The 24,560-nt window shown below is 51.5% G+C and overlaps 8 protein-coding genes across 8 annotated transcripts; 4 read left to right on the forward strand and 4 right to left on the reverse strand.

Moving 5' to 3' along the window:
* Positions 1-2,431: 2,431 nt before the first annotated feature.
* PV08_02658 (uncharacterized protein) lies at positions 2,432-3,786 on the forward strand (the record flags this gene model as incomplete). Its single annotated transcript, XM_016377016.1, has 3 exons — positions 2,432-2,486; positions 2,587-3,439; positions 3,495-3,786. The coding sequence occupies 3 exons, from the start codon at positions 2,432-2,434 to the stop codon at positions 3,784-3,786; spliced, it is 1,200 nt and encodes a 399-aa protein (XP_016238586.1).
* Positions 3,787-5,394: 1,608 nt separating this feature from the next.
* Positions 5,395-8,382, forward strand: PV08_02659 (uncharacterized protein; the record flags this gene model as incomplete). Its single annotated transcript, XM_016377017.1, has 6 exons — positions 5,395-6,065; positions 6,198-6,446; positions 7,347-7,510; positions 7,571-7,887; positions 7,947-8,231; positions 8,275-8,382. 6 exons carry the CDS (start codon positions 5,395-5,397, stop codon positions 8,380-8,382), a joined length of 1,794 nt encoding a protein of 597 aa, XP_016238587.1.
* A 610-nt stretch (positions 8,383-8,992) lies between these two features.
* On the forward strand, positions 8,993-12,313 carry PV08_02660 (uncharacterized protein; the record flags this gene model as incomplete). The annotated part of the gene is made up of 4 exons (XM_016377018.1): positions 8,993-9,686; positions 9,746-9,908; positions 10,484-11,770; positions 11,899-12,313. The coding sequence occupies 4 exons, from the start codon at positions 8,993-8,995 to the stop codon at positions 12,311-12,313; spliced, it is 2,559 nt and encodes an 852-aa protein (XP_016238588.1).
* A 507-nt stretch (positions 12,314-12,820) lies between these two features.
* Positions 12,821-15,049, forward strand: PV08_02661 (uncharacterized protein; the record flags this gene model as incomplete). Its single annotated transcript, XM_016377019.1, has 1 exon — positions 12,821-15,049. One exon carries the CDS (start codon positions 12,821-12,823, stop codon positions 15,047-15,049), a length of 2,229 nt encoding a protein of 742 aa, XP_016238589.1.
* A 254-nt stretch (positions 15,050-15,303) lies between these two features.
* PV08_02662 (uncharacterized protein) lies at positions 15,304-16,999 on the reverse strand (the record flags this gene model as incomplete). Its single annotated transcript, XM_016377020.1, has 3 exons — positions 15,304-16,008; positions 16,182-16,368; positions 16,512-16,999. The coding sequence occupies 3 exons, from the start codon at positions 16,997-16,999 to the stop codon at positions 15,304-15,306; spliced, it is 1,380 nt and encodes a 459-aa protein (XP_016238590.1).
* A 459-nt stretch (positions 17,000-17,458) lies between these two features.
* On the reverse strand, positions 17,459-18,823 carry PV08_02663 (uncharacterized protein; the record flags this gene model as incomplete). Its single annotated transcript, XM_016377021.1, has 1 exon — positions 17,459-18,823. The coding sequence occupies one exon, from the start codon at positions 18,821-18,823 to the stop codon at positions 17,459-17,461; it is 1,365 nt and encodes a 454-aa protein (XP_016238591.1).
* Positions 18,824-19,517: 694 nt separating this feature from the next.
* Positions 19,518-20,471, reverse strand: PV08_02664 (uncharacterized protein; the record flags this gene model as incomplete). Its single annotated transcript, XM_016377022.1, has 1 exon — positions 19,518-20,471. The coding sequence occupies one exon, from the start codon at positions 20,469-20,471 to the stop codon at positions 19,518-19,520; it is 954 nt and encodes a 317-aa protein (XP_016238592.1).
* Positions 20,472-21,963: 1,492 nt separating this feature from the next.
* On the reverse strand, positions 21,964-24,482 carry PV08_02665 (uncharacterized protein; the record flags this gene model as incomplete). Its single annotated transcript, XM_016377023.1, has 3 exons — positions 21,964-23,011; positions 23,064-24,325; positions 24,396-24,482. 3 exons carry the CDS (start codon positions 24,480-24,482, stop codon positions 21,964-21,966), a joined length of 2,397 nt encoding a protein of 798 aa, XP_016238593.1.
* Positions 24,483-24,560: the final 78 nt, after the last annotated feature.

The following is a 24,560-nucleotide window of genomic DNA, read 5'->3' on the forward strand; positions in this document are numbered from 1 at the left end:
GTGCAGTGTGCGTTCCAGCCACGCACGCTACCGTGTTACTCCGTGCACTTTCCGAGATTCTGGGTTGTTTGCTGGTAGGGGAGTATCCGTACCTTGTATTCCGTACCTACCTCAAAAGAATACGGAGTCCGGAGTATGGACTGCAGGTAATAGAGAACGAGTGCTGTGCAATTCTTGTCCCAGGAACTACGGGCACGTGGGCCTTCTAGCCTGGGAGGATATTACGTAGTCCGTGCAATTGTGTCGCTGGACGAGTTGCAGTCTCTGAAACGCTGTTGATATAATGACAAAAACAAACTCCGACATTTGTTGTTTTACAATTCTCATTCCTAGCGCATCCGTTCAATGATACAAATATCAACAAGAGATGACATTTCGGTCCACGGTCTGCGAATGTTGTTGGCAAGCGGATCTGGATGGAAATTGAAGAGCGCATATCGAAAGTGGCATCCTCCCAAACAGACTGGGGTGATCTCGTTGGGATGGTCGTCAGTGCTTCGAACCGTAACGTACTGTAACCAAAAATGCACTAAAGGTGCTGGTGGAACAAGTGTGGCGGACATACTGCAGCGGGCCCAGTTGAGCCCTGATCCATTGGCGAGGTCGGCGGAATCACTGCATCAGGGCCTCGACGGACCATTGCCTTTGTCCGGTGCAAGCTGGACATGCATGTGAATCTCTCAGTAGTCCGGAGTACATGTCGTACAGGTAGCTGATACACCCACTTTTCTACCAAAGACTAAAGTATATGTATATTGATCAAGGACCGCGATCAGCGCAAGTCCCCTTGACCTGAAGCAGAGAATCATCCTTTTTTTGCGATGGCTGATCAGCTGGGGTGGAGGAGATGAGTTTCATGATTGAGGCACAAGCGGAGAGCATCAGCTGGCTTGTGAGGTGTCTGTGCCGACTCTGACGTTGGAATGCGTGTCACGAAAGAGGCAGGATGTTTTTTTGGGAGATCTCGTGCTTTGAATTTTGAATTTCCAGACGGCCAAAGCACTGAAGTGTGAATATGCAGGTGATCGAGTATCTTACTGTATTGCACCCGTAGAGTCGTGCACACACTGTCCGGAATATCGCTCCGTCCTCGATGCTATTTCGGAGTGATAAATTAAAAATATTAATGTGAGGCACTATTTCGCTTAAGCACGATAACAGCACAGAAGGCCACCGGAACTGCACGGTTAATAGGAAAAACAAACCTCGTTAACAGCCAGCTCCAGTTGTTTATCTAAGTCCCTGGTTAGTGGTGGATCTAGACAGCGACCTCCAACATAGCTTTGTCGCCATCGCAATTCAAGCGGATACAAGAATTGACCAAGCGAAATAGCCTCCTCAAGCCAGATCGTACTGTACATGCTCGCACTTGTACGGAGGGTGTCCTGCAGTCCTGTACAGTACAATCTCGACCTGGTATGGCGGGGATGGCAGAATGCTGGATTCGACACACATACTTTGTAGGATGCCAGTCTGTGCCGTGGTGGCGAGTGCATCGCAGCTGTCACCATGTCTCAGATGCGAGTACCTGAGAGGAGCGAGACTCCGACCCGTGGCTGAGGCGAAAGCTTGCAGCTGGATCGCATGTTTGTGGGTGGAGTGGGATGCCGGGTACTGGGTAGAGACGTGTAGGGACACGCAGGCCGAGGGCCATACGGTAACGATACAGCCATCCCTTTTTACTAGCCTCAGTAGCCTGCACCATCCATCTCCACCACTGCGACAAGCCTGCAACTGCTGGTGATCCCCTTGCTGGTTCCTTGCTGCTGTTTGGTGGGCTCAGGGAGCGTCCGAGCTGATAGAGCGACAGGCGGGATTGTCTGTCGACACACCTGCCGCTGCCCTTTGCACCCAATCAGCTGCCCGGGCCCGGTGCATCTCGTCCTTCACCTCCCCGTCCGCAGTCCCCGTCTATTTTCCTGCCATCCCCTTCTCTCTCAAATCTTTCCCGTGCACTTCATCCTCACCAGTCAGTCCATCGTTGCTGCTGTTTGTTCCTTTATTTCTTCGTCAGAGCCAGCCACACGTAGTTCGCAATAAGAACCTCGTGCCTGCCGTTGGCCTTGCCTGTCTTAACACCATTCAAGCAACACCAACCCCAGCTTCTCCTTCGCTGAAGCTTTTGTTTGTCCGTTGCGAGCTCATCCTCAATCCAACCGATTAATCCCCCCAAAAGTTCTTACGACTTGCCTTCAAGCCAGCTGTATCGCGACTTTCAGCTACTATCTCCTTTAATATTGCATTTCAGGTCAGTTTTCTCTGTCGAAATTCATCTACACCTCAGTATTGCCTCGACGAGGGGCCGCGTAACCACCCTCCCAAACCACCACCTTCAATTTCTCTAACTCTACCCACTCCTCGATCTGCTTTGCATCCTGGAATCCCTTGGCTGACCTTGATACCAGCTTCCTCGCTGATTCATAGATCCACAATGGCCTTCACAAAATTCATCCTTCCCACACTCGCTATTGCGAGCAGTGTCCTCGGTACGTACCACGGCATCCAAAGGCGGCGTCGGCAACCCACGCGCAAGAGAAGGAATGATTCAATTTACGAGAAAGAGACTGGCTAACCTGTTGGGTATAGCGCAAAACGATGTCTGCGATGGACCATCGATCACTATTGCCAGCAGTACCGACGCTGAGCAGATTGCTGACTGCAGAACATACAATGGAGATGTCATCATTGACTCGACTGCCTCTGGACAAATTGCGATCAACGGAGTACAACAGATCAAGGGCGACCTCACCTGCAACAATGCCACTCAGTTGACGGCTATCACCTCGGACCAGCTCAACACCATTACTGGTACCTTCAGTTTGACCGGCCTCACCATTTTGTCGACCCTGCAGTTTGATTCCCTCGAAGCCGTGAACAAGATCAACTGGGTTGGTCTTCCTGCTCTTCAGAGCTTGAACTTTGCCCAGGGTGTTCAACAAGCCAACCAAGTCTACATTTCCAACACTCAGCTTAACAACATTAACGGCATCGAACTGACCGCTGTTTCGGCCCTGGATATCAACAACAACCCGTACCTCACCACCGTGAATGTTAACGACCTGAAGAACGTGACCACATCGCTGTCCTTCTCCGCCAACGGCCGTGATCTCGAGATCAGCTTCCCTAACCTCGAAGATGCTGCCAACTTGACCTTCCGAAACGTCAGCAAGGTTTCGATGCCATCTTTGAGCATTGTTGGTGGCTCTATGGGCTTCTACTCCGACTCTTTCGAAACCTTCTCTGCCCCCAACTTGACCCAGACTGGTGGCACCCTGGCTTTCGTTGACAGCCCAGAATTGTCCAACCTTTCTTTCCCGTCGTTGACCGTGATCGGTGGAGGTTTCTTGATTGCCAACAACACAGCCCTCAAGGCCATCAGCGGCTTCCCTAAGCTCAAGACCATCGTTGGTGCCCTTGACTTTGCTGGTGCATTCAACAGGTGAGTTCTTTCCTGCCCTCTGACGATCAATCCTCGCAATCTAACAATGCCGCAGTGTCAGCATGCCATCCCTCACTGATGTCCGCGGTGGTTCCAACGTACAGACTACTTCCACCAACACCACCATTTGCGACCTTTTCAACCAGGCTCATTCTGCTGGTGTCATCAAAGGTGTCAACACTTGCATCACCAACAAGGCTCACCCAGATACCAACCCATCTGCTACGTCCGGCGGTGCTTCGTCTACTTCGACCAGCAGCTCCAGCAAAAACGCCGGTGTGACATTCGGACCCAGCACACCCATGACTGGTCTCGGTGCCTTGCTCGCAGCAGTTTTCTTCCTGTGAAGTATTGGATTTGGCGTCTCTTGTTCTTTACTTAGACTAGCTTAATATGCAATGGGTAATGTCCTTCAGTCCTTGTCTTGCGAGGTTTATTTTGAGCGAAAATCTCTCCTGACGGGACCGCAAGAATGGAGTGGATGGTAACTCGGAGGTCCTGCAAACAGAAGTGTGCGCACGTCTGGTGTGTGGAGGCCCGAGGTTTGTGTTTGGGAACATCTACTGGGCAGATTGTCAATGAGAGCGAAGGATCGCTCAAAAAGGCTTGCGTGTGGATAGGCAATAACAGACAAACGATTATGTTTTCATTCGAGGACTAGTGATACGATGTCCGATGCTCGCTCGATGCTTGAAGCTCCTGTGTAAGCTGATTTTATATGCTTCTCGATCTGAATACCTGTCTGGTCGGTGTAAACACGTCAACCGAACTGTAGTGTCTTTTCCACGTAGCTGACCCGTCACCTGAAGGGTTCTTTACTTAGTGTGGGTGCGGGACTATGTGCGCTTTTTCCTGGTGGTCTCCCAGACCTCGACGAAGTCATCACCCCTTTGACTTTTAGTCTCATTAGTCCTTTTGGTGCCCAGTTCACACTAACTCATCTGACTCAGCCAGTTCCCCTTTATGGCGAGGCGAACCTTTTGACAAAGATACATAGTCGTCCGTAGAGGAATGGTGAAACGAGGTCACCGGTCAGGGGAGGGGATGACTGACTGACAAATGACTTGCTTGGGGTGTCTGTTCACGGTGGTCATTCCTTCTCCTCCTTCCGAGTCTTTCTTCACTTGCCCTGTTTTTACTCTGCACAGTTTTCTCAGGTTACCTAGGTTGAGGATGGGATGGACATACCTAACTCCGTCGTATAAGCTGGATCTAGCCTTAAGCCAGGGCGGTGAAAAGGAGAGGGGGGGGGCGGGACCGAGGGGGCGAAGAAGTGTGCCAGTATCGCACTCCGTATGTGTAAGATCTACGAGTACAAACGTCTGCTAGGGGTTCCGGGAGGCTAACCCTCAATTAGATCGTACTTCTGTAATCGGAAATGATAAGTTTTTTGTTTTTGCTTTGCCCTCAGGCACCTAGGGTCTATCTGGCTTACTTCTCTGTACCCGGCTGATCAGAAACGATGAAAAGTGAGAGCTACGGTTACCCGCGGCTACACGGATATGTGAAACTGGGTAGACAGGTAGGTAGGTAGGTAGGTAATCTCCCTGGTTCACTGCATGCGTTACTACCTCCGTACCTACATTAGAGGAGTAAGACAGACCAGGTCGTGTCGGGTCAGCCTGGTCAGGTAGATACTGGGCAGGTACAGGCGGGTAGCTACGGACTACTCGTCCTCGTACTGTCTATCCATTGTACGTCGTAGTGGTAACGTAGAGCGTTTTCGAAGAATAGAATCTCCGCTAGGAGCTGCCTTCTGTTCGAATGATACCTGGGTGCCTTACCTACTTATAGAGGTATATATACTTGTGTCATATCACGTTGTATCGCACGGCACACTAAAACTTGCATTTGCCACTGCCATTGGATACTTTGCAGATATCGAGCTCGATCAACTATAACAATTTGCCGTACGCGCAACTCAAACATCACCGTCATTTCCTGGCCTGCTCAAGATGTCTCGTACCGACGTCGAGTTCAAGACATCCGACAACGTCACGCTGCGAGGGTGGTTTTTCACACCGTCCAAAGTCGCGCCGGGAACAGAACTGCCTTGTGTGATTCTGAGCCACGGTGTTAGTTGCGTCAAAGAAATGGGCCTCGGCGACGTCGCGGCAAAGTACGTCTCCGATATGAACATCGCGTGTCTTGTATACGACTACCGTGGGTTCGGGGCGAGTGATACAGCGCCTCACATGCCGCGGCAGGAGATCAATACCTGGCTTCAGGCGAACGATATCCGAGACGCCATTACCTATTTGCAGATGCGGGACGACGTGGACAAGGCGAAGATCGTGGTCTGGGGGTACTCGCTTGGTGCGATGTACTCAGTCTACGTCGCCGGTGTCGATAGACGGGTGAAGGCTGTGGTTGCGATAGGGCCGGGGATGAGCGGGGACGAGATCTGTAAGAGACTTGCGCCTCCTCACGCCCTCAATGCCATGCAAGGCCTCTTTGAGATGGACAGGATAGCGAGGGTCAAGGGTGGAGAGCCGATCAAGGTGCCTGTTGTGAGCATCGAGGGTGGCCAGTGCTTGTTACCGAGTCCGGAAAGCACAGCATTCTTTCGAGAGTGGATTGGGAAGGATGAAGAAAGAGGGTGGAGGAATGAGCTTACATTGAGAAGGTGTGTTGTGTGTTCTGTCATCGTTGTCTCCGTCTATGCTGCTTCTCAAGGGTTGTCTTGGAGCAATCGTTGCTGAAGACCCTGGGGTTGTGGGTGGCTTTTTGTGAACTGTGCTGACCAGCAAAATCTTAGTCTCGACGATCTATCGACGTATGCGACTCCGATGGCGCATCTGGGAAAGATGAGTCCAACTCCCGTCTTCTTTGGTGTGGCGGCTAGAGACACGAATAGCCCCCCTGACATGGTGATGAAGCAGTACCAAAAGTTGACTGAGCCCAAAGAGTATGCCATTGTCGATGCGGATCATTACGAATTGATGGGGAAGGCCAGAGATATCCTGCATCCGAGGGAGGTTGCGTTCTTGAAGAAGTGGCTGTCCTTGTGAAGGCACTTCCTGTAAGGAGTATTTTTTTCCACTCTCTTGCGGCGCTCGCCCAGGCTTCAGCGTCGAGCGAGAGCCCTTGAGGTGTGCGAAGCGCCTTCCTCTTCTCATTACTTCAGCATACTTTAGCACACTGTCCTTTGTCGATTCAGATTGTAAAGCTGCTCGCTGGGAGCAAGTTCATCGCTAGGTGGAAAAGAGAGGATGCCGCTGTGATGGACGGGCCGTTTGTTGTAGTGATTGTAGCAGAAGATGCAGCGCACGAAAAGTGAGGTTGCGCCCACAATCACTCGGCGTTTAACGACTGCATTTGTCCAACCAGGAAATCAAGGGCCCTCACCCAACACCTTTCCCCCTAAACAATGCTGCCCATACAAAGCTGCAATTTCATGAGTCCCTCTTCTCGAAGGTGATTGGAGTGTAAGGATGGATATTTACAGTAACTAATGTAGTGCGACTGCGGCTCTAAATCAGCCACACTGTTTCGCGAACCGAGTCAAACGAAACCGGCGACCATCGCCAAAAGGCAGAAGCAGACTCATGTTTGCAATGCTTTAATTCTAGTGAGCTCGTTATTCCAGGTAATTCCCCTGCTAGCCTTCACCTCCTCAGACACGCAGTTTTCCAGATATGCAGAGTTTGGTCGAGTTCGATGTTCATCACAAAGGTTATGACTCGCCAGCCTCAAACTCTCCGGTCTAACTAACAACGTCCAGCAGACAGAACTTCCCCTGTGAGTCACGAGCGAGTTGCAGCAGAGAAGTTCCTACAGGTCCGGCACTGTTATCGTGTGTTGAGCATAGCTGACAATTGGAAGACGGCTCCAAAACCAGGAATCCAGATAGTGTACTGCAAAAAGCTCATTGCCATGAGCGGAGGCAATGCTAATCCTGCCCAAGATTCGGCGATTTCGACATCAACGGGAATCTTGATACCATAAAGGGCATCTTTGCTGAACAATGGGCCTATCCATCGATGCTGTGGCATCCTTCCTACTATCGCTCCAACGGCTATGCAAACAGTGCGCAATTCATGCATAGCGACGGAAGTACAGTGATAAACAGTGAGCAGGGCTTCCCCCTCTGTCTCTGACATTACGCATGCTGATTCGCTGGCTCAAAAGCATCGTGGTTCAAGTTCAACATCATACAGGTGGATCCAGTTCAAGCTTTCCCAAAGAAACAGAGCGTGTGGAACAAGTATGAATGGTACGAGATGATTTTCCATGTTTATGCGCAGTTAAATCGCGGTATAGTCGCTTTCTGCCTAAACACACCAGAAATCTTTCGCGATAACCTCGTCGATATGATGAGTTCGGGAAAGTGCGACACTACCGAGGATGCAGCACCTTTGCTCCAAGATATGATACTGGCAGAGGTAGTCAAAATGTATGATCATGCTGTTTGGACGATCCGGGACCATGTTCGAAAGCTTGAGAAGGTAAAGCTTCCTACGGGCCTGTCTGTTGTCCTTCTACATGACTGATGGCCTCGCTTCAGGATCGAGATATTACCGGGGCATATCGCGATTTTCCCAAGCTTCATGATCTTGCAAGACACATTATTCATAGTTGCGAGGTACTCGGTGTCGCTTGTGACAATGTTACAGAACTCATCGATGCACGAAGAGGAGGTTGCTCATCTCCTAGCACCAACAGCGGCGCTATTCAGCTGCTCAGGTGTCCTCACAACGATATCCAAATCGCGGTTTCGTTGAGGTCGTTGCGGAACCTCCAACGACGATCGGATGCGCTGAAAGCGCGACTTACGAATGAGATAAATCTGGTGTGTCTCCTATCCGCACATCTGCGTCACTGACGGTTGTCAGGGATTCAATCTTGTTGTGCAAAGCGATAGCTCTTCAATGAAGACCATCTCTTTGATCACTCTTGCTTTCCTTCCAGCAACTTTTGTTTCGGCAAGTGATTTTCACTGAGATTGCTTATGCAGGAGCTAACCTTGAGCGGGTTCTAGACGATCTTCAGCATGAGTTTCTTCTCATTGCAGCTCAATGAGGATTCAGGCGAACAGGAGTGGTTAGTGTCTGACAAGTTCTGGATATATTGGTTGATTGCAGCGCCGTTGACGGGGTTGGCTGTGCTTTTCTGGACTTACGGGCAACGCATAGGAGCAATGCGTTTGCTGCCTACCCTGCAGACCATTCATCGATAGTGGCTAATATCTATAGCATATCCGTTGCACTGGCGTTTCTTAGCCAACTACGTACTCTCATGTGCTTGATTCGACTCCTTGGGGCCTGGTCAATCGTCATAATCCCGCCGGGTCTTGAAAGTCCGCGGCCAAAGATGATTTTTCAGCATGCCAAAAATTTGCGGCAAGTGTGATCATTGGAAGAGTCGATGGCTGGTGGTGATGCCAGCTCCGCGGCCTTCGTTTAATCCGGCTCAACAACAGACAAAGAATATATAATGCATCACGCGCGGCTCATTGATAGATCAACATCCTACAACTTGAATCTCCTAAACCACTTATTCTCCCTTGCATGTTACCAACACCCCTAGCTTCCTCACGAGGTCCCTGAGAAAATGGCCGATCTTCCAGAGTTCAAATCGCTAACAAAAAAGTTCCACACCCACCCATATCCTGCTATCTCTCCAACCCGACCCGAACTTTCAGCCAAAGGGAAAAATGTCATTGTCACTGGTGGTGGAACGGGCATTGGCCTAGGCATTGCCGTAGCTTATGCACAAGCAGGGGCAAAATCGGTTGCTATCCTTGGGAGACGGATTGACAAACTGAAAGAGGGCGCGGAGGTGATATCAAAAGAAGCGACCAAAGACACGAAAGTCATTTTCGGGAAAGCCGACCTTTCCGACAGGAGCCAGGTCGACGCTGCATTGAAGTCGATTACCGATCAGTTTGGCAAGATTGATATTCTCGTCTCAAACGCCGGCTACCTTCCCACGACTGGCGTGTTGCTGGACTACGATCCAGCCCTGCTTATGCGAGGCTTTGAACTGAATGTCCTGACCACGTTGAACATTCTGCAAGCGTTTGTCCCATTGGCTGGGGCTGACCCGATTGTGATCAACGTCTCGACAGCAATGGCGCACTTCAGACCTGTCAAGGGAGCAGGAGGCTACACGATAACCAAAGCAGCAAACCTGAAGTTGGTCGATTCTTTCGCCTGGGAGAACCCACAAATACATGTGGTGAATCTGCAGCCAGGATGGGTTCCTACAGAGCTCAACGGCTACCAGAAAGAGGCGACTGACGTCGGTAAGTTTCTGCCACTGAGACGTATTGAAGAATCATGTGAATTAACGATGTCATTTTAGCTGAGCTTCCCGGACAGTTCGCTGTTTGGCTAGCGTCCCCCGAGGCCAAGTTCCTGAAGAGCAAATTCGTATGGGCAAACTGGGATGTCCATGAATTGTTGGAGAAGGCGGAAGAAATCAAGACCACCAAGCTGCTGGACTGGAAGCTGGAAGGCGTCGCGATGTAGCAGATTGATGAGGTCGAAGGGCCTGATGGCTGCATTTGTCAGCTTGAAATCCGCGGACCAAGACCTCCGAAGGCTAGTGGGAAGAGGCCGGAGTTACGAACTCCTACTCGCAATTCATACGCACTTCCTGATGCATGTAGTCGTTGTTCAGATTCGTTGTTTGTACATTTGATGGTTCGCTCCTTACACTTCAACAACTCCCTCATCCGCAACCGGCATGCTTTACTATGGAGCCAGCCGTCCGTCGTCGCGGTATTGGTAGAAGAAAGGTGAGTCATTCAGTCTTGCTGGGCTGGAGGATCTACAATGCCTGACTTTCATCTGAGGCTTGTGATGTATGTCACTTGAGGAAAATAAAATGTGATGCAGGAGAGCCTGAGTGCTCTCACTGTATCTTGTACAAGGCAAAATGCACCTACACTCCACATTTACAACGGTCCAAGAAACGGCACATGGCCCAAGCGAGGTGAGACTTTCCTACAATGTCTACTCTATCGCGATGATCATATTCAAATCTTTGCGCTACTGTACTAGCATGCAATGTAACCAATCCCGTCTGATGTTGTTCAAGGTCATCAGAAGACTTTCAGCGTCTGGAAGACCGGTTGGTTCAACTTGAAACAAGGCTCCAGGCTGGTGATCGACGGTCTTCGGACGTAGCGAGCAATGACTTGGTGGTCATTAGAAGAACGGATTCTCATTCGGAAGGCTCGAGAATGGACGACTCGAGTACGGAAATCTGCCAGCAATCTTTTCTCTCGCCAAATCGAGCGATGTCGATGCCAAATCTTCAGATCGTCCTTCCACTGGTGGAACAATATTTCGCCCATTTCAACAACATGATCCCGCTCTTCCACGAGGGACGGTTCATTCGAGGACTCCTCAGGTGGTACGATACCCCGTCTGAGACGATACCGGCGACCTATGCCGCTATTAATGTGGTCCTGGCTTTGTCGATCTGGCACGATCCTATCAAGAAGTCTGCCGATGACTATGAGTTCATGCATAGATGCGTTAAAAATGCTCAGTCGGTCTTGTGCAACTTGGTGACAAGGGACCAGGATCTTATCGGTATTCAAGCCATCCTGGGGCTGGTCATGCTGTTCAATGCAGGACCGAACCCTCGACCAGCCTCAACCTTGATCGCCATAGCTTTCAAGCTGAGTCACCGGCTCAGGCTTCATACGAGATCGGGAAACCGGGGCTTGGATGAAAGTACGGCGTTGGAAAGGGACCGAGTCTTCTGGATCATGTATTTTCTCGAGAGAGGGATGAATGTTCGTCTGAGAGACCCGTACCTTCAACAAGACGACGACATGGACGTCGCTCTTCCAGCATTCAACGACATCAACGACAGAGTAAGCATCGTGTTTGCCGGCGACGGCATCACTTGGCTCAATCTACTTCTGTGTCGTGTTGATCTCGCCCGCATTCAGGCTCAGGTGTATCACACCCTGTATTCTGTCCGGGCCGAACGGTTCTCACCGGACGAACGGCAAGCGGCACTGGCTGACTTGGATGCCACGGTTCGTGAGTGGAAGGATTCGATTCCCGTCCAGTTTCGGCCCGACATGCTATCTGAAACAGAGTTCGGTAGCAATGTCCGGTTCCTGGTCCATCTGCATTTCATATACTACCACTTATTCTACCTTGCGCATGGCATTTATGCACACGACTCCGAATGGATCCTACGCATCATAAATTACAGCGACAAATACTCTGGCCGACAGTCCCGAATCATCGAAAGTTCTGCACAAGGGGATCTCTTACCATCGACTTGGCTGGAAGACGTCGAAACAGCACGAGAGTGCATGAGATTGTTCAAGGTCGTAGATGAGAGAGACATGGCGCTTCTAGGGTATGTATAGCCATATTCTATATTTGGATCTTTGACATGATTTGATTTCCTTTGGCGGCCGAAAAGAACAACAAGAACGACCCCTGCGATCTTGACCAGTGAACATAACTGACACAATGACCCCCTAGACAAATAACATGTGTCTACTTGACGTCCATGATCATCTTGCTCACCAATAAATTAGCCATCTGGGAACTACCCATCAGCAGTCAAATGGAGTCAGATGACGCCTTGATCGAAGGGGGATTGCTTTTCCTCGCCGCGATCGCTGGCGTTTTGGAAGATGATTCTCTTCGATGCCTCTGGAACGGGTGCGTCGAGATGAAGTTCCGGGCCGAGATCGCGGCCATGAGTTACAACAATGCTGGACACCTGCATTTTCCGGAAAGTTACAACCGTGCGAGACAGAGTTCCAGGTCAATGTCAGCCTTGTTTGACGCTTTTGCAACGTCCGACATCAAGAGTAGAAACGGTTACGGCTCGAACATGTGGCCGCAGGCCGTGGCTAGTTTCGTTGACATCGAGGAAGCCTCAGCAGTATAACTTCTAACAGAGGGCCTTGCGCGATCAAGTTGAATGTTGTATATTTACGTGATTCTGTACAACATGATTCTACTGGGTAGCAAACTAACTAGCTGACGGAGAACGAAACTCCTGAAGCAGGAAGGGTATGAAAGGACCCCTACGCTTCACAGTAATATACGGTGGCACACAAGAGGCTGACATGACACCACCTTTCCCCGCAACTCAAGCTTTGACTCCAGATTTCGAGCTCGAAAGACTTTTTATTCTCGCCTAGTGATTCTCCTCTCGGCAAGTCGACGTAGACATCGCCTCCTCCACGTTACAGTCGAGCTTCGATCGGCATTGATGTCATGTCGATCCATCTCTCCGGTTGAAAGAGCCAGTCTCCTTGTCCCCAGACACTGATGACCACGACTAACCACGGGTGCCATGCTTTGACGACGTATTAATGCGTTGACTTCCTCCAGGTGAGTCTCTTTATCGTAGATGTTGCAAACTCTTCTCCAGGACAGACCTCTCGCCGTCATGCTCACCATTCTCCTTGCGGTATTTGCCTTCTGGCTTCACGATGCCTTGGCTCAAAGCTCAGGCTCATGTCGCGCTGTGACTCAGCATCTGAGTGACCCGCCTTACGACAATTACTTCTACTCGGACTGCCATAGCGACTCCCAGGTGGTGGTGACTAGCCCCCTACCGGACTCGAATCTATCAATCATCGGACCTAGGCTCATCGTGGCATGGCCAGCTGGCAACAGCGGGATATGTATGTTTTTCCAACCTCAAAATGGTCGCAATGGCTCTCTGGGGATTGAACTGGTCAACTCAACACTGGGAAGCCCCTTAGGACCTGTGTACAGAGAGAATGCGGGCACCAAGTACCCTTATGTCGGCGTCGAAGGCATCATCTCATTTAACAGCTCTGCGACCCTGACCATTCCTATACTGGGCAGTATTCGCACAATTAGAGATTTCACCGAAGGTCCAAGCCTTCTTCGTCCTACCATTCAGGACGCGGTTAATGCCACCAAGGCTAACGGGACAGGGGCAACGCTTTCTCGACTTTGGCTCGATAATGTCACCGTATCTACCTTCACGTTGGTTCCACACCAAAATTCCGGCACCAACATCACGATCCACCAGCAGAACAGGACACTCAGTTTCGGTGCGGGACTCTACAGCTTCTCGGCCAGTTTCAACTATCCGCAATTGACTCAATTGGCACCGAGTCGTGTTCTCAATTCTGCGTCGCAGCAGCTGATCCAACAACAGCCAGATCAAACCACTTCTCTTTCCTTCCTCTCGTACTCGGAGAAGCTGCTTGCTGGTGCTTGGAGGTTTTTGACCTATTTTGGCAGAGATAGCATGATAAGTGCACTTCTCCTCGAGCCAGTCTTGAGCCAGGGCAATGGTTCGGCCACAGAAGCGGTTATCGGTGCCGTACTGGAACGCATCAACCGCACCGACGGATCCGTCTGCCACGAAGAAACCATTGGCGATTACGCGACGTACCTGAACCTGCAAGATAACCTCACCAGCACTGCTCCGGGCTTCACCTATCCCATGATCGACACAGACTACTACCTCCCCGTGCTGATGGCCCAGTACTTCAACAACAGCCCGTCACGGATCTCTCCTCTTTTGCAACGTAGTGCCGGCTCCGTCGACATCCAAAACCGCAACCTGACCTACGCCGACCTGACGCTGATCAACGCCGAGAAGATCATGAACCAGACGGCCGCGTTCGCCAGGAACCAAACCCGGGCAAATCTGATCCACCTGAAGCCGGACGAGGTGGTCGGACAGTGGCGCGACTCGACCTATGGCATCGGCGGCGGCCGCATCCCGTTCGACGTCAACACGGCACTCGTCCCCGCGGCTCTGCGGGCCATAGGCCGACTCGCGCGCACGCCGGGGGTCTTCCCAAACGACAGTGCCACTGGTGTCAACGTCACCTCGTGGCGTACACTGGCAGACACCCGCGCTCAGGTATGGGAGGACCAAACGCTCCGCTTCTTCGAGCGCAACGTGACCGCCTCCGCCGCCCGCGCCAGACTGCAACACTTTGTCGACACGTCGACCTTCTACGACGGACCCACGAACGCGTCATCCCTGCCTTCGTCGGGCAACGTCACAAACTACGCAATCTCGCTCGACGGGAACAACTGCCTATCTTCCGTTGACGTGCTGCACAGCGACTCGGCGTTCCGTCTGTTCTTCGTCAACGCGACCCCTTCCACGCCCGACGCTCAAGCCCAAGAGACGCGCTTCATCAACGCCACGGCGAACAGTCTCGTCCGCCCCTTCCCGGCGGGCCTCATGACGCCGCAGAGCATGGTCGTCGCCAACCCCGCCCTGTCTGGCTCCGACGTGCTGATCGCGAACTTCACAAACGCCGCGTATCACGGCACGGTGGTCTGGTCGTTTCAACTCGCCATGATGGCCAAGGGCTTAGAGCGACAGTTGGGTAGATGCAACGGATCGTCGTCGTCATCGTCACCGTCGTCCGCCGTGCCCTCATGGTGCAATGATAAAAGTGTCTACGGAACCGTCAAACGAGCGTACAACTTGCTCTGGGACAGCATCGAGGCCAACGAGGCCCAGTTGCAAGGCGAGGTCTGGAGCTGGACGTATAGCAATGGCACGGGATTCGTGACGACGCCGCTGGGCGTGTTGAGTTCAGGGACCGAGAGCGACATCAGACAGCTTTGGAGTTTGACCTTTTTGGCTGTCAAGAGGGATACGAATTTGACCTGAAGGGTTCAACAACTTTTGTACAGACTGGTAATCACAAAAGTATAACCAAGTTAACTTGGGTAAATAATAAGTGAGCATAGGTACCGATGTCGATAGCGTCATCATATTTTTTTCCAGGAAGATTTAAGAGAACAAACAAGAAACGCCGCTTTCCGCGTCGCACTTCTTCTTCTTCTTCTTCTCTCCTGTGACCTTCCCAGTGGTGCTATCTGTTACGAAACAACACATTCAAAACCAAACCCTCCGGTCTCGAATCACAACCTCGCTTGCAACTTGTCGGCCGTGTCGCCGAGGGCGAAGTCGCATTTTGCAGTCTTGCTCCGGACCTTGTCGGCCTCCGCCCTCGTGACCCCCCGGGCCTCAACGGCAGGGTTGTATCCGAGGCCGGAGAGCTTCGCGATCTCGGCGTCGCTCAGCTTGACGTCGGTGTTCTTCCGCCCGTCGGCGCGCTTGTACACGGTGATGACGACGGCGCCGCCGAGGCCGAGGTTGTGCTGCAGCGCGACGTCGATGTCCTTGACCAGGCGGCCGTTGGTGGCCCAGCCGCGCAGCTGCCACGTGAGCTCGGCGCACTGGGCCAGACCCGTCGCGCCGAGCGGGTGGCCTTTGCTGATCAGGCCGCCGGACGGGTTGACGACGACCTGCCCGCCGTACGTGATGTCGCCGTTGCGCACCATCTTGTGGGCCTGGCCCTGGTCGCAGAAGCCCAAGCCCTCGAGCGTGATGAGCTCGTTGGCCGAGAAGCAGTCGTGCATCTCGCACACCCTGACGTCGCGCGGGTTGACCCCGGCCTCGGAAAGCGCCGCCTGCGCGGCCCGCTTGGTCATGTCGAACCCCACGAGGTCCATCGCCCCGCGGGAGTAGAGCGCGGGCGAGTCGGTCATGAGGGATTGCCCGGCCATCAAGATCGCGTGGGATTTGAGTTCGGGCCGAGAATCGAGGAATCGTTGAGACACAATCTGTGGGGTTGGTAGTTGGTGTTAGTTAAATTCATGACGAACACGATATATTAGTCTCTGGATGGACAAACGCGCTCGAGAAAGGACGAGGTGGAGGGGGGGGTGGTTGGATCTTTAGTTGTAGAAGATGACAATGCCGACGAGGAAGACGGTAGTTGATAAGGGTGACTTACAACGGCTGCACCGGCGCCATCAGATGTAGGACTACACTGCAGTTTGGTGAGCGGGTAGTGAATCATTGGCGACTTCTCAATCTCCTCGAGAGTATAGACCTGGTTGAATTGGGCGTAGGGGTTACGAGACGAGTGTTCGTGTGAGATCCGGCCTATTTCAGCGAAATCGCGTGCTTCGGCGCCGTATCTGTAGAGTTACACCATCAGGGACTGATCACTTTGAAGGCTATTTCTTGAGATGAAGATAGTATGCACAGCCTCGTCGGCATGAAACGTGCCACCAGGGGACATGCGAGTACACACAGAGAGAGGAAGGGAAAAGGAGCGTACTTTTCCATGTATTCTCTTCCGGCATTCGCAAAGAACTGCGCATTCCTAGGACTGTTATGTTTGCCGTAGGTGTCCTCCATTATTTTGGTGCCAAGGCCCATTGGGCTCGGACGGTCGTCCCAGACACTTTTGATCGAACCAGGTTTCATCGTTTCGAAGCCAATGACCATGGCAACATCAACGATTCCACCTTTGACCAGGGTCCTGGCGAGTTGGAGACCAGTGCTGCCGGTCGCGCAGGCGTTGTTGGTGTTGTAGATAGGGATATTCGTCATGCCGAACTGATAGAAGATGCGTTGGCCCGAAGTCGTGTCTCCATAACAGTAGCACGCTACGCCAGCCTGTACATCGTCGTAAGTGATGTGTGCGTCGAGAAGAGCCTTTGTTCCCGCCTCGAAGCCCAGTTCGGGATATGTTCTGAGTTGTCTTGGTTTGATGAACTTTGTGACACCAACGCCTAGCACGTATGCGTTGTTAAAGGAAGACATTCTGCGGTAGCGATCTCTGCTATCTGCTTGAATAAGCCGTGTTGCAAGTGACAAAATGATGTCTAACGCAGGACTGGACTCGATGAGGAAGATATAGTGTAAAGTACGCCGTACTGTTCGTTCGATTAGTTATCTCCTTCGGCAAGACATTGTAAGTACTGCTGATGATGGCTCCCCGCATTGCTTTGTCCAAAGCCGAGGGAGGTATCGTGGCCGAGGTTCAGGCGGCTGGCGCTTTGTGCCGGGGAAATCGGATTCAGAGGTGAGGATAATTCCGAATCCATGCTGAAATAGGTAGGATTCGCTGTGACCACGCTTGAGTGATTGGTTTCTGCACCGCACTGCACAGCCAACTTGAGGACCAGAGTAATCAATTCGACAAACTGTCATGAAGCGATTGACCGGTAGAATGGCTCTTTGAGCGATGACCAATAAGGTGGGGGCTACGCTCTGACTGTCTCAGGAAACGTTGCTCGAGGGTACGATTGACGATTCATCCAGTGGACCATCGAGCAAATTCTCTCTGCTCGTCATGGGCTCTGGCCTCCAGCAAGGCGGCTTCGATGCGTGCGTCATAATCTCTTCGTCCATGCTCGTAATAACCTGCCGGTACCTCTGACGCTGTTCTTGATCATATTCTGCAAGATCGGGTATCGTCCACTGATCGTACAGCCTGCCATGTGTGCTAGCAGCTGGAAACTGACCGTGGAACTTGATGAAAAGATAGCACAAGTAGCATAGGTATTTGCTTGTGCCTAGAACTCGAGGCGCGAGTCTATCATTTGGATAACCTGACATGGAGGATTCACACGAGTGCAGGTCGTAGTAGACGACGAGCTGTACTTCGGCGTGGATGTGGCACGTTTTCGCCCACGCTTCATAGCCAATGCTTGTGGGAATACTTCCGTAGGGAGCCAAATACTCCATGCGCAGCCCTTTTGGCCGAAAATACTGAGGGTAGCGCTCCGAGGCCCGTACGAGTGTATCCGTCACACGATAATAGGCAGCAATCTTCTCGATCTGTCGAAGAGTCTTAACTGCAGCACGAACTTGGTTTGTTTGCCCAGCATTGGAAATGCGTCGAGCGTAGTCTTGAACGGCTTTGGACGTGCAGAAAACGTAGCTGATATGAATCAAATGAACAAGGAGGTTGAACTCTTCCACCGACTCTGCGGGCACGCTTTCGAACCTGGAATAAGTCTCGGCCAGAGTATGAAGATTACTTTGGACTTCATTTCTTAGTACATTTTCGCGCTTCGAGTAAACAAATTGGACCCTGTGAATGAGGTTGGGGAAATCCTGCCAGAGGGACTTTTTGTGAGTCCGAGAGAGATACTTGGGCTTCTCCCATTTCGAGGAGCGAAGACGTCCCAAGATACGCCTGAAATGAAGCCTTGCCACAAAGTGAAACAGCTTTTTGAACCAGAGGTCTCTGTCTTCAGGGCAGACTGTTGTAATCAGGAGATCGCTGACCGTGTGCAGATCTTGTTGTAGATCCGGGCTGATGGTGTCTACGGCAGCAAATCGGATAGTGAGCATATGCTCAAGAATGTGTTCTTCTAGACAAACTGCTGCAACGCTTTGGGCGCCCTCCTGAACAGCAGCCAAGAAAGCAAAGGCATCTGCAAGTCTCTGTTCATCGTTGATTGACAAGTTATAGTGTTTGGCGGACTGTGTGGCTGCAGGGAAAGTGACTGGAAATAGTTGAGAATCTACTGGGACTGCATTCGTTCGTTCTTCAAGCAGCACCAAATGGTTGCGAAACGTGTCTTCCGAAATGTCTTTCCATATCGATTGCTGAATGTCAGCAGTACGAGGATTCATGCCAGCCCGACCTTTCACCAGGAGCGCCGGATATGCCCACTCAGGGAGAGATTGAATTGCCCTCAGAGGAAGGACTGCCTACCGTAGCTCATTTGATGGCCGTTTCTTGAGCCGTACGGATAGTTGGACACGAAAAGCAGCTCGGTAGCTGGAACCACATTTTCGCTTTTACTCGTGTAAGGCTATCTGCTCGACCGTACCACTACAGTACTTGCAGAGCCCGACAAACGAAATTTCGGATGGACACTCTCTAGTCAAGGCGAGTGAGAAAGCCCGCGCGAGCTCAAAATTCTATCGCATGGAGCGAAATTAGGGTGCTGTGTGGATTCGAAATACACGGCCACCCTCGATCGATTCTTCCTATTTAAGCTGCCACTCAAGACGCCTAAGACCAGCCTAGGGAGCCTAAGATGAGCACATGTTCCTCATAGCTTGGAGGAGAGACTTAGATCCAGCCAGAGTATAGAATATAGCCCCGAATTGATCGTTCAGATACACATATTAGTCATTTGGGTTTGCCCGTAGATGCTTCCAACGTCTCATTATCGATTGCAGGCAGATCCAGAATTCCAGTGCGGATCTAGGATGGATCAAACCAGCCCAACAGACGCGGCGTTATTTGCGTATCAAATCGTGGAAAGTCTCGTGCGAGTAGCTGTAATGTATAGGCGGCATCTCGGTAGTGTTATGCTGCTTATGGGTTGTGACGCTGAAGTGTCTCTTGAAAGCGTCCAAATGACAGACCTTCATCAGGAGCAGCAGAAAAGTGGAACAAGTCGTCAACAACGGTAGAGTTAGTACTAAGAATGGTTTCTTCAGGTTCAGTTCCACCACGCGCCAGATCATATCTCAATGCACAAGCCGGCTCGTGCTTTGGATAATCAGGGTGAAAACGATCCAGGTGAATAAGATAGTTTCCTGCATTCCTGAAGGGCGAATGTGTGCATTCTAGCACAGGGCAGTAGAAACTCTGGCCTGGCGGAGCTCTTCCTTTCCGATTGTCTTTCGAGTATGGGCTTCTAGAATTTGTGCGACTGCGACTTCGCACGATCGAGAGTGGCACGGGAGTACTTGGTTGTACCTGGCCAGTGTGGTCTAGGATCGGCCACGGGCTGGTGTCGTTAGGACTGTGCCCCGGGGTCGGGTGAAAGGGTCCCATATTGAGCGACATTTCCGGGGAGGCTCTTTCTAACCGAGGCGCGGAAGATCCTGATCTTGAGTGTATTTGTGAAGCGGGAAGAGCCGATAACCTCTCCACCAAGATGTCTTGCAGCTGGTCAAAGTGAATGTCATTTCTCAGGCTCAAGAGACAGTGCCATAGCCCATGGGGCAGAGCGCCATAGGTGTGTATGAGGTAATCAGTGAGCAGTGTCTGAGCCGGGGACACGCTCGGGGATTGGAACAAGGCAGCCCATAAGTCTGTTGGTATCAGGAGATATTTGCAGACAATGTCACGGTGGCGGTGGATCTCGTCGTGCTGAAGCAACGCATCCGAAAGAGAGTTGGGAGGAACTGTTGGCTGGCCGGATACGTTTAACCGGGGGATTTCGAGATTCGTTGCTGATGTCCGGAATGGATCGTTGTTCGTATTATGATGATAATGCGTATAGTGCAAGCCAAGATCACTGCGATCGTTTCCATGCTCCATGGCGAACCTTCTCATAGTCTATTCGGAGAGTGGTAGAAATTGATTATGCCTTCTACTAACGATGAGAGGCATAGAGTGGATGTCATCCATGGGTGTGACTGACGTATGATTCAGAACGCAAAGAGACTTCAAGGTCAGTCGCAGGGTCAGGAGGAGGCTAGATGCAAGACAACTGGTCTTGGACCGACCAGCGGTGTGAATCGAATGCAGGTCGGACAGGAAAACACCATGAACGTTGTGAAGGAATGATAGCGAAAGGAAGACACGACGTTACGGATGACTGGCGGGCAGACTATGGCTGCGAAGTCAGGCCAAGCATGTTGTATGGTTCGTAAGAGACTTGGTAATGAGGAAGGCGTCATTGTATATGAACATGCAGCCGCTTCCATGGGGCAGTAGGCTGACGCCGTGCCGGCCCTGGATCGTCAACATTGCTTCTTGAGGAATGGTGAGCCGAGACTAGGGCTTTTCTGAGCCATCGACCGAAAGTTATGGCAGCCGAAGAGTCGGCGCCTCGAGGATCATTCCGCAATTCCAAAGACTAGGAGGAAGTTGACTGCTTCCTGGGATGAGCTGCTGTCTGCACATGGCATCTAGACCTGCAGAGAAGACGGTTATGGGCCAGGGTCCCATTCGTGCTGTTGTCCTTTCGGGATAGAGGCCGTTGCCTGCACTGCCCCTTCGTATCGGCTACCGCGATTCTGACCTGCAGCTGCCCCATAAATAGGGCTGAATGACAAAAGTACGGTGAATCCATTGCCAATCACCGACGTTTCACACCCGGAAAGCCACTGATTGGTGTAGGCACGGTCATTTCTGTAACGGTGGTTTGACGAGCTGATGATAATCCAAAGCTGTTCTCTACGAGTATGAACACGGCACGCCTGTTTTGGAAGACATCGATCCAGGTGCGGGAGGTCGCTTCTATACCGAGGTACAGTAGTTCGTATGATCCCTGGAGGAGGCTGAACTGTTGTGTGGCTTGACCTACCATTCCTGTCCAATGTGAAAACCGGTGACAAGGCTAAAGGGAAAATGTGGCTGTGTCTTCAAGGGTCTCATGTGGAGTGGTTACGGCGGATCTCCTGATGCCGATTCTTCACGCAGCAGCGTATGCGCCGTTTTACGTTTAATGTCTGTCTGGACAAGGTAGTTGCAGTCGGTCGGAGACCAGAAAACACCATGATACGAGACATAATTGCAATTTCTTGTCGAAATGCACGGTTTGGTGAGGAGTCAAAAGTCTGCACTTTTGTTTCCTGCGGCGCACCGGGTTGACCATACCCGGCGTGGAGGTTGCCCGCACTGGCGGATGCAAATATAGCCATGTCATATGTTCCGGTGCATGGAGCGGCTGTGAGTGTAGATAAGGCACCCTGCCATTGTCGTAGTGACTGATTCCTCGCATACGTAAGCAGGGATGTCTGCGTAGATCAAGGGCAACGTCTATGGCTTCCCGTCATTTATGTCACCCTGGGACGTACACTCTGATTCAAGGCAGGTGAGCGCTGTAGAAGGTAGTTGCATCGCTGGCTAGATTCGACACATCTGGGAGCTGGCTCCTTTCGAGTGACGCCATCAATTCCAATTGTTGCTGTTCGCTAAGTGATTGCATTTGATATCCAGAAGGATACGTTTGATGCATATAGCGGGAGTATTCCTGGCCAAACGGTGCTAGATAAGGTAGTTCATCATAATTCATATTGGGAGAGCCAGTGAGGCCAGGAATAATACCAGGCATCAAAGGAGAGGATGTCCAGTGGTTGGAGCCTGGAGAACTTGTAGGGATGTAGTTAGCCGTATTGTGCGGCTGAAATCCGGGCAGGCTGAAGTGCATTGCTGGGAGATCGAGGCGAGGGAGTGCGGAGGGCATGTATTGCGTTACAAGCGTGTTGGGCTGAGATGCTGATGGGACAGCTTCAGGCTGAGGTTGATACCCTTGCTGGACATGGTCGGTAAATTTACTTGCAGACATCTTGAATGAATTTGGTCCAGCTGCTTGAGTATGAACGCTGTGAATAGACTGGGGTGATTGAGCACCGAGAAGCGATGTGTTGGTGGTGCTGGCCGGACTGTTGGCAAATTGAGAAGTCGATGAGCTGATGTCTTGTGTCGTGGAGCTTATGTAGTCAGAGGCCGCTGGGGATTCGGCGGTTTTGTCCGCATCGTAGGCTTTTAAGCATCCAGAAACAAGATTCTCATACAGTTGCTGGGCCGACTTTACGCCGGGCCAACGGTCTGCACATAGCTCAATGGCTTTGAGGGCGTCTTGGATATGCAGGAGGACTTCGTCAAGGGGATGCTGCTGCCGGATTGCAGGATACGACAAGCACCAAAGAACGGTATTCAAAGCCATGAAGATCGCTTGGGTGAAAATCCAGGTGATGTCTATAAGATTTGCTTCGACCTGACGCTTCTGTAATTTGATGTTGAAAACGGCCGCGCCGTAGCATTTCTGAGCGGCATCGAGCGACGGCTTGGGAATCTGCGGCGATGGACGATACATAAAGACTATCATGGTGTTCTTGCGTCCGATGAACCTGCGTATGGATTAGAGATGGATTTGCACAAGATGTAATGGTAAACACTTACCAAGCTTCGCTTAAGCCAGATCCTTCGTCGTTTTGGGGACAGTCACGAACCCAGTCGTCAATCTTCTGCAACATTTGGTGAAACCATGGGTCGGTGTCTTGCGTTGGGCTGTCTCGTTTACAAAGGTACAGAGTGCGCCTGATCTCGGCTTGCAGCAGCCTCATCTTGAAGAAATGAATCGAGATGCATTTTTTCATGATTGGATGATGCCCGGGGAGCAGTCCATCGGCGCTGATGAATCGATCGTCGCATAGTTCGAAGAAGTTCACATTAATATTGTCAATGGACACACCAAAAGCGCTGGGTCTCCCTAGGCTGTGAGAGAGCCCGTACTCCATGGACGTGATGATCCAGAAAAGTCTGCGCCGCATATCAACCTCGAGAGCATTAGGCCGAGCACCTGACGGTGGCTTGTGGATTGTTTCCTCCTCACACAATCCGAGTTCCTGGCACAGTTTCGCCGCAATCCCTACTACCCAGTAGGCTGCCGTTCGCGTGGGAGTAAGAAGTGAGTACTGGGCGATCAGAGCAAAACATTGGAGGGTCGAGAGATCTTTCTTTTGAACAGCGCCTGTCAGATATGGGAGGGCGGCAAGATAGTAGCTATCGGCAAGACCCGCGTATTGTTTGTCAAGTTTCTGCATGCTGATAGCGGTGACGAGACGGACTTGGAAATTGAGCGTCGGATCGTCAGACCCATTGTATACGGCCTGTAGGTCTCGATGGAAGGATGGTTCGTGAAGGAGGGGAAGCATGTACTGTGCTTTCACCATGTATATCTCAACCAAACGATCCATCAAATCACGGGTGGGTAAATCTGGCGCAGCGACTGAACTGATCAGCGGATAGACCTTTGATGTAGGCTTATCGCTTTCCGCATCGAATTTCTTCTTGATTTCTTGCGCAGCCTGATGAGGCACAACCTCTTTGATCGTTCGCCGGACGGCGTTCTGTTTGGCAAATTCCATGACGAAGCGAGTAATTGCAATGCCACTGGAAGGGCCTAGGAAGCGGCTTTCGTCGTTCTCGCTGAAGCTGACGAGTCCCGCAGAACGCGCCATCGTCTCATGCGTGGGTTCATAGTCTTCCTCCTTCTCCAACGCCTTGAGTTCCTCTTGAAGCCGTCGCACAGTGTCCTGCAGAGAAGTAATGTAGGTACGTGGGATTGTCCGGTTTTTCGAGGAATCATAGTACTCGCAGTGGGCATTGCTTCGTTCGCATGGTTCGCAGCGGGGCAACGTCGCATCACACCTTGTCTTCCTCTATATCAGGTCAATCGCCGAATGCGAGCAAAAGGAATCTGGCAGGGAAACCGACCTGTCTGCACCTTACACATGCCGTCACTGTGTGGTGTACTTTGTCCCTTGACTTGGTCGTCTCCGGCAAATCCGCCATGGCAGCATTCTCGGTGTCGGCCATGGGTTCCTCAGGGCAGAGCGTCACAAAATTGTCGTGTACAAATGCGCCAGGGCAGGGTTATTGTATGTTCGTCATTCC

The sequence above is a fragment of the Exophiala spinifera genome (genome assembly GCF_000836115.1).
Source record: "Exophiala spinifera strain CBS 89968 unplaced genomic scaffold supercont1.2, whole genome shotgun sequence".
In the NCBI taxonomy this organism is placed as follows: Eukaryota; Fungi; Ascomycota; class Eurotiomycetes; order Chaetothyriales; family Herpotrichiellaceae; genus Exophiala; species Exophiala spinifera.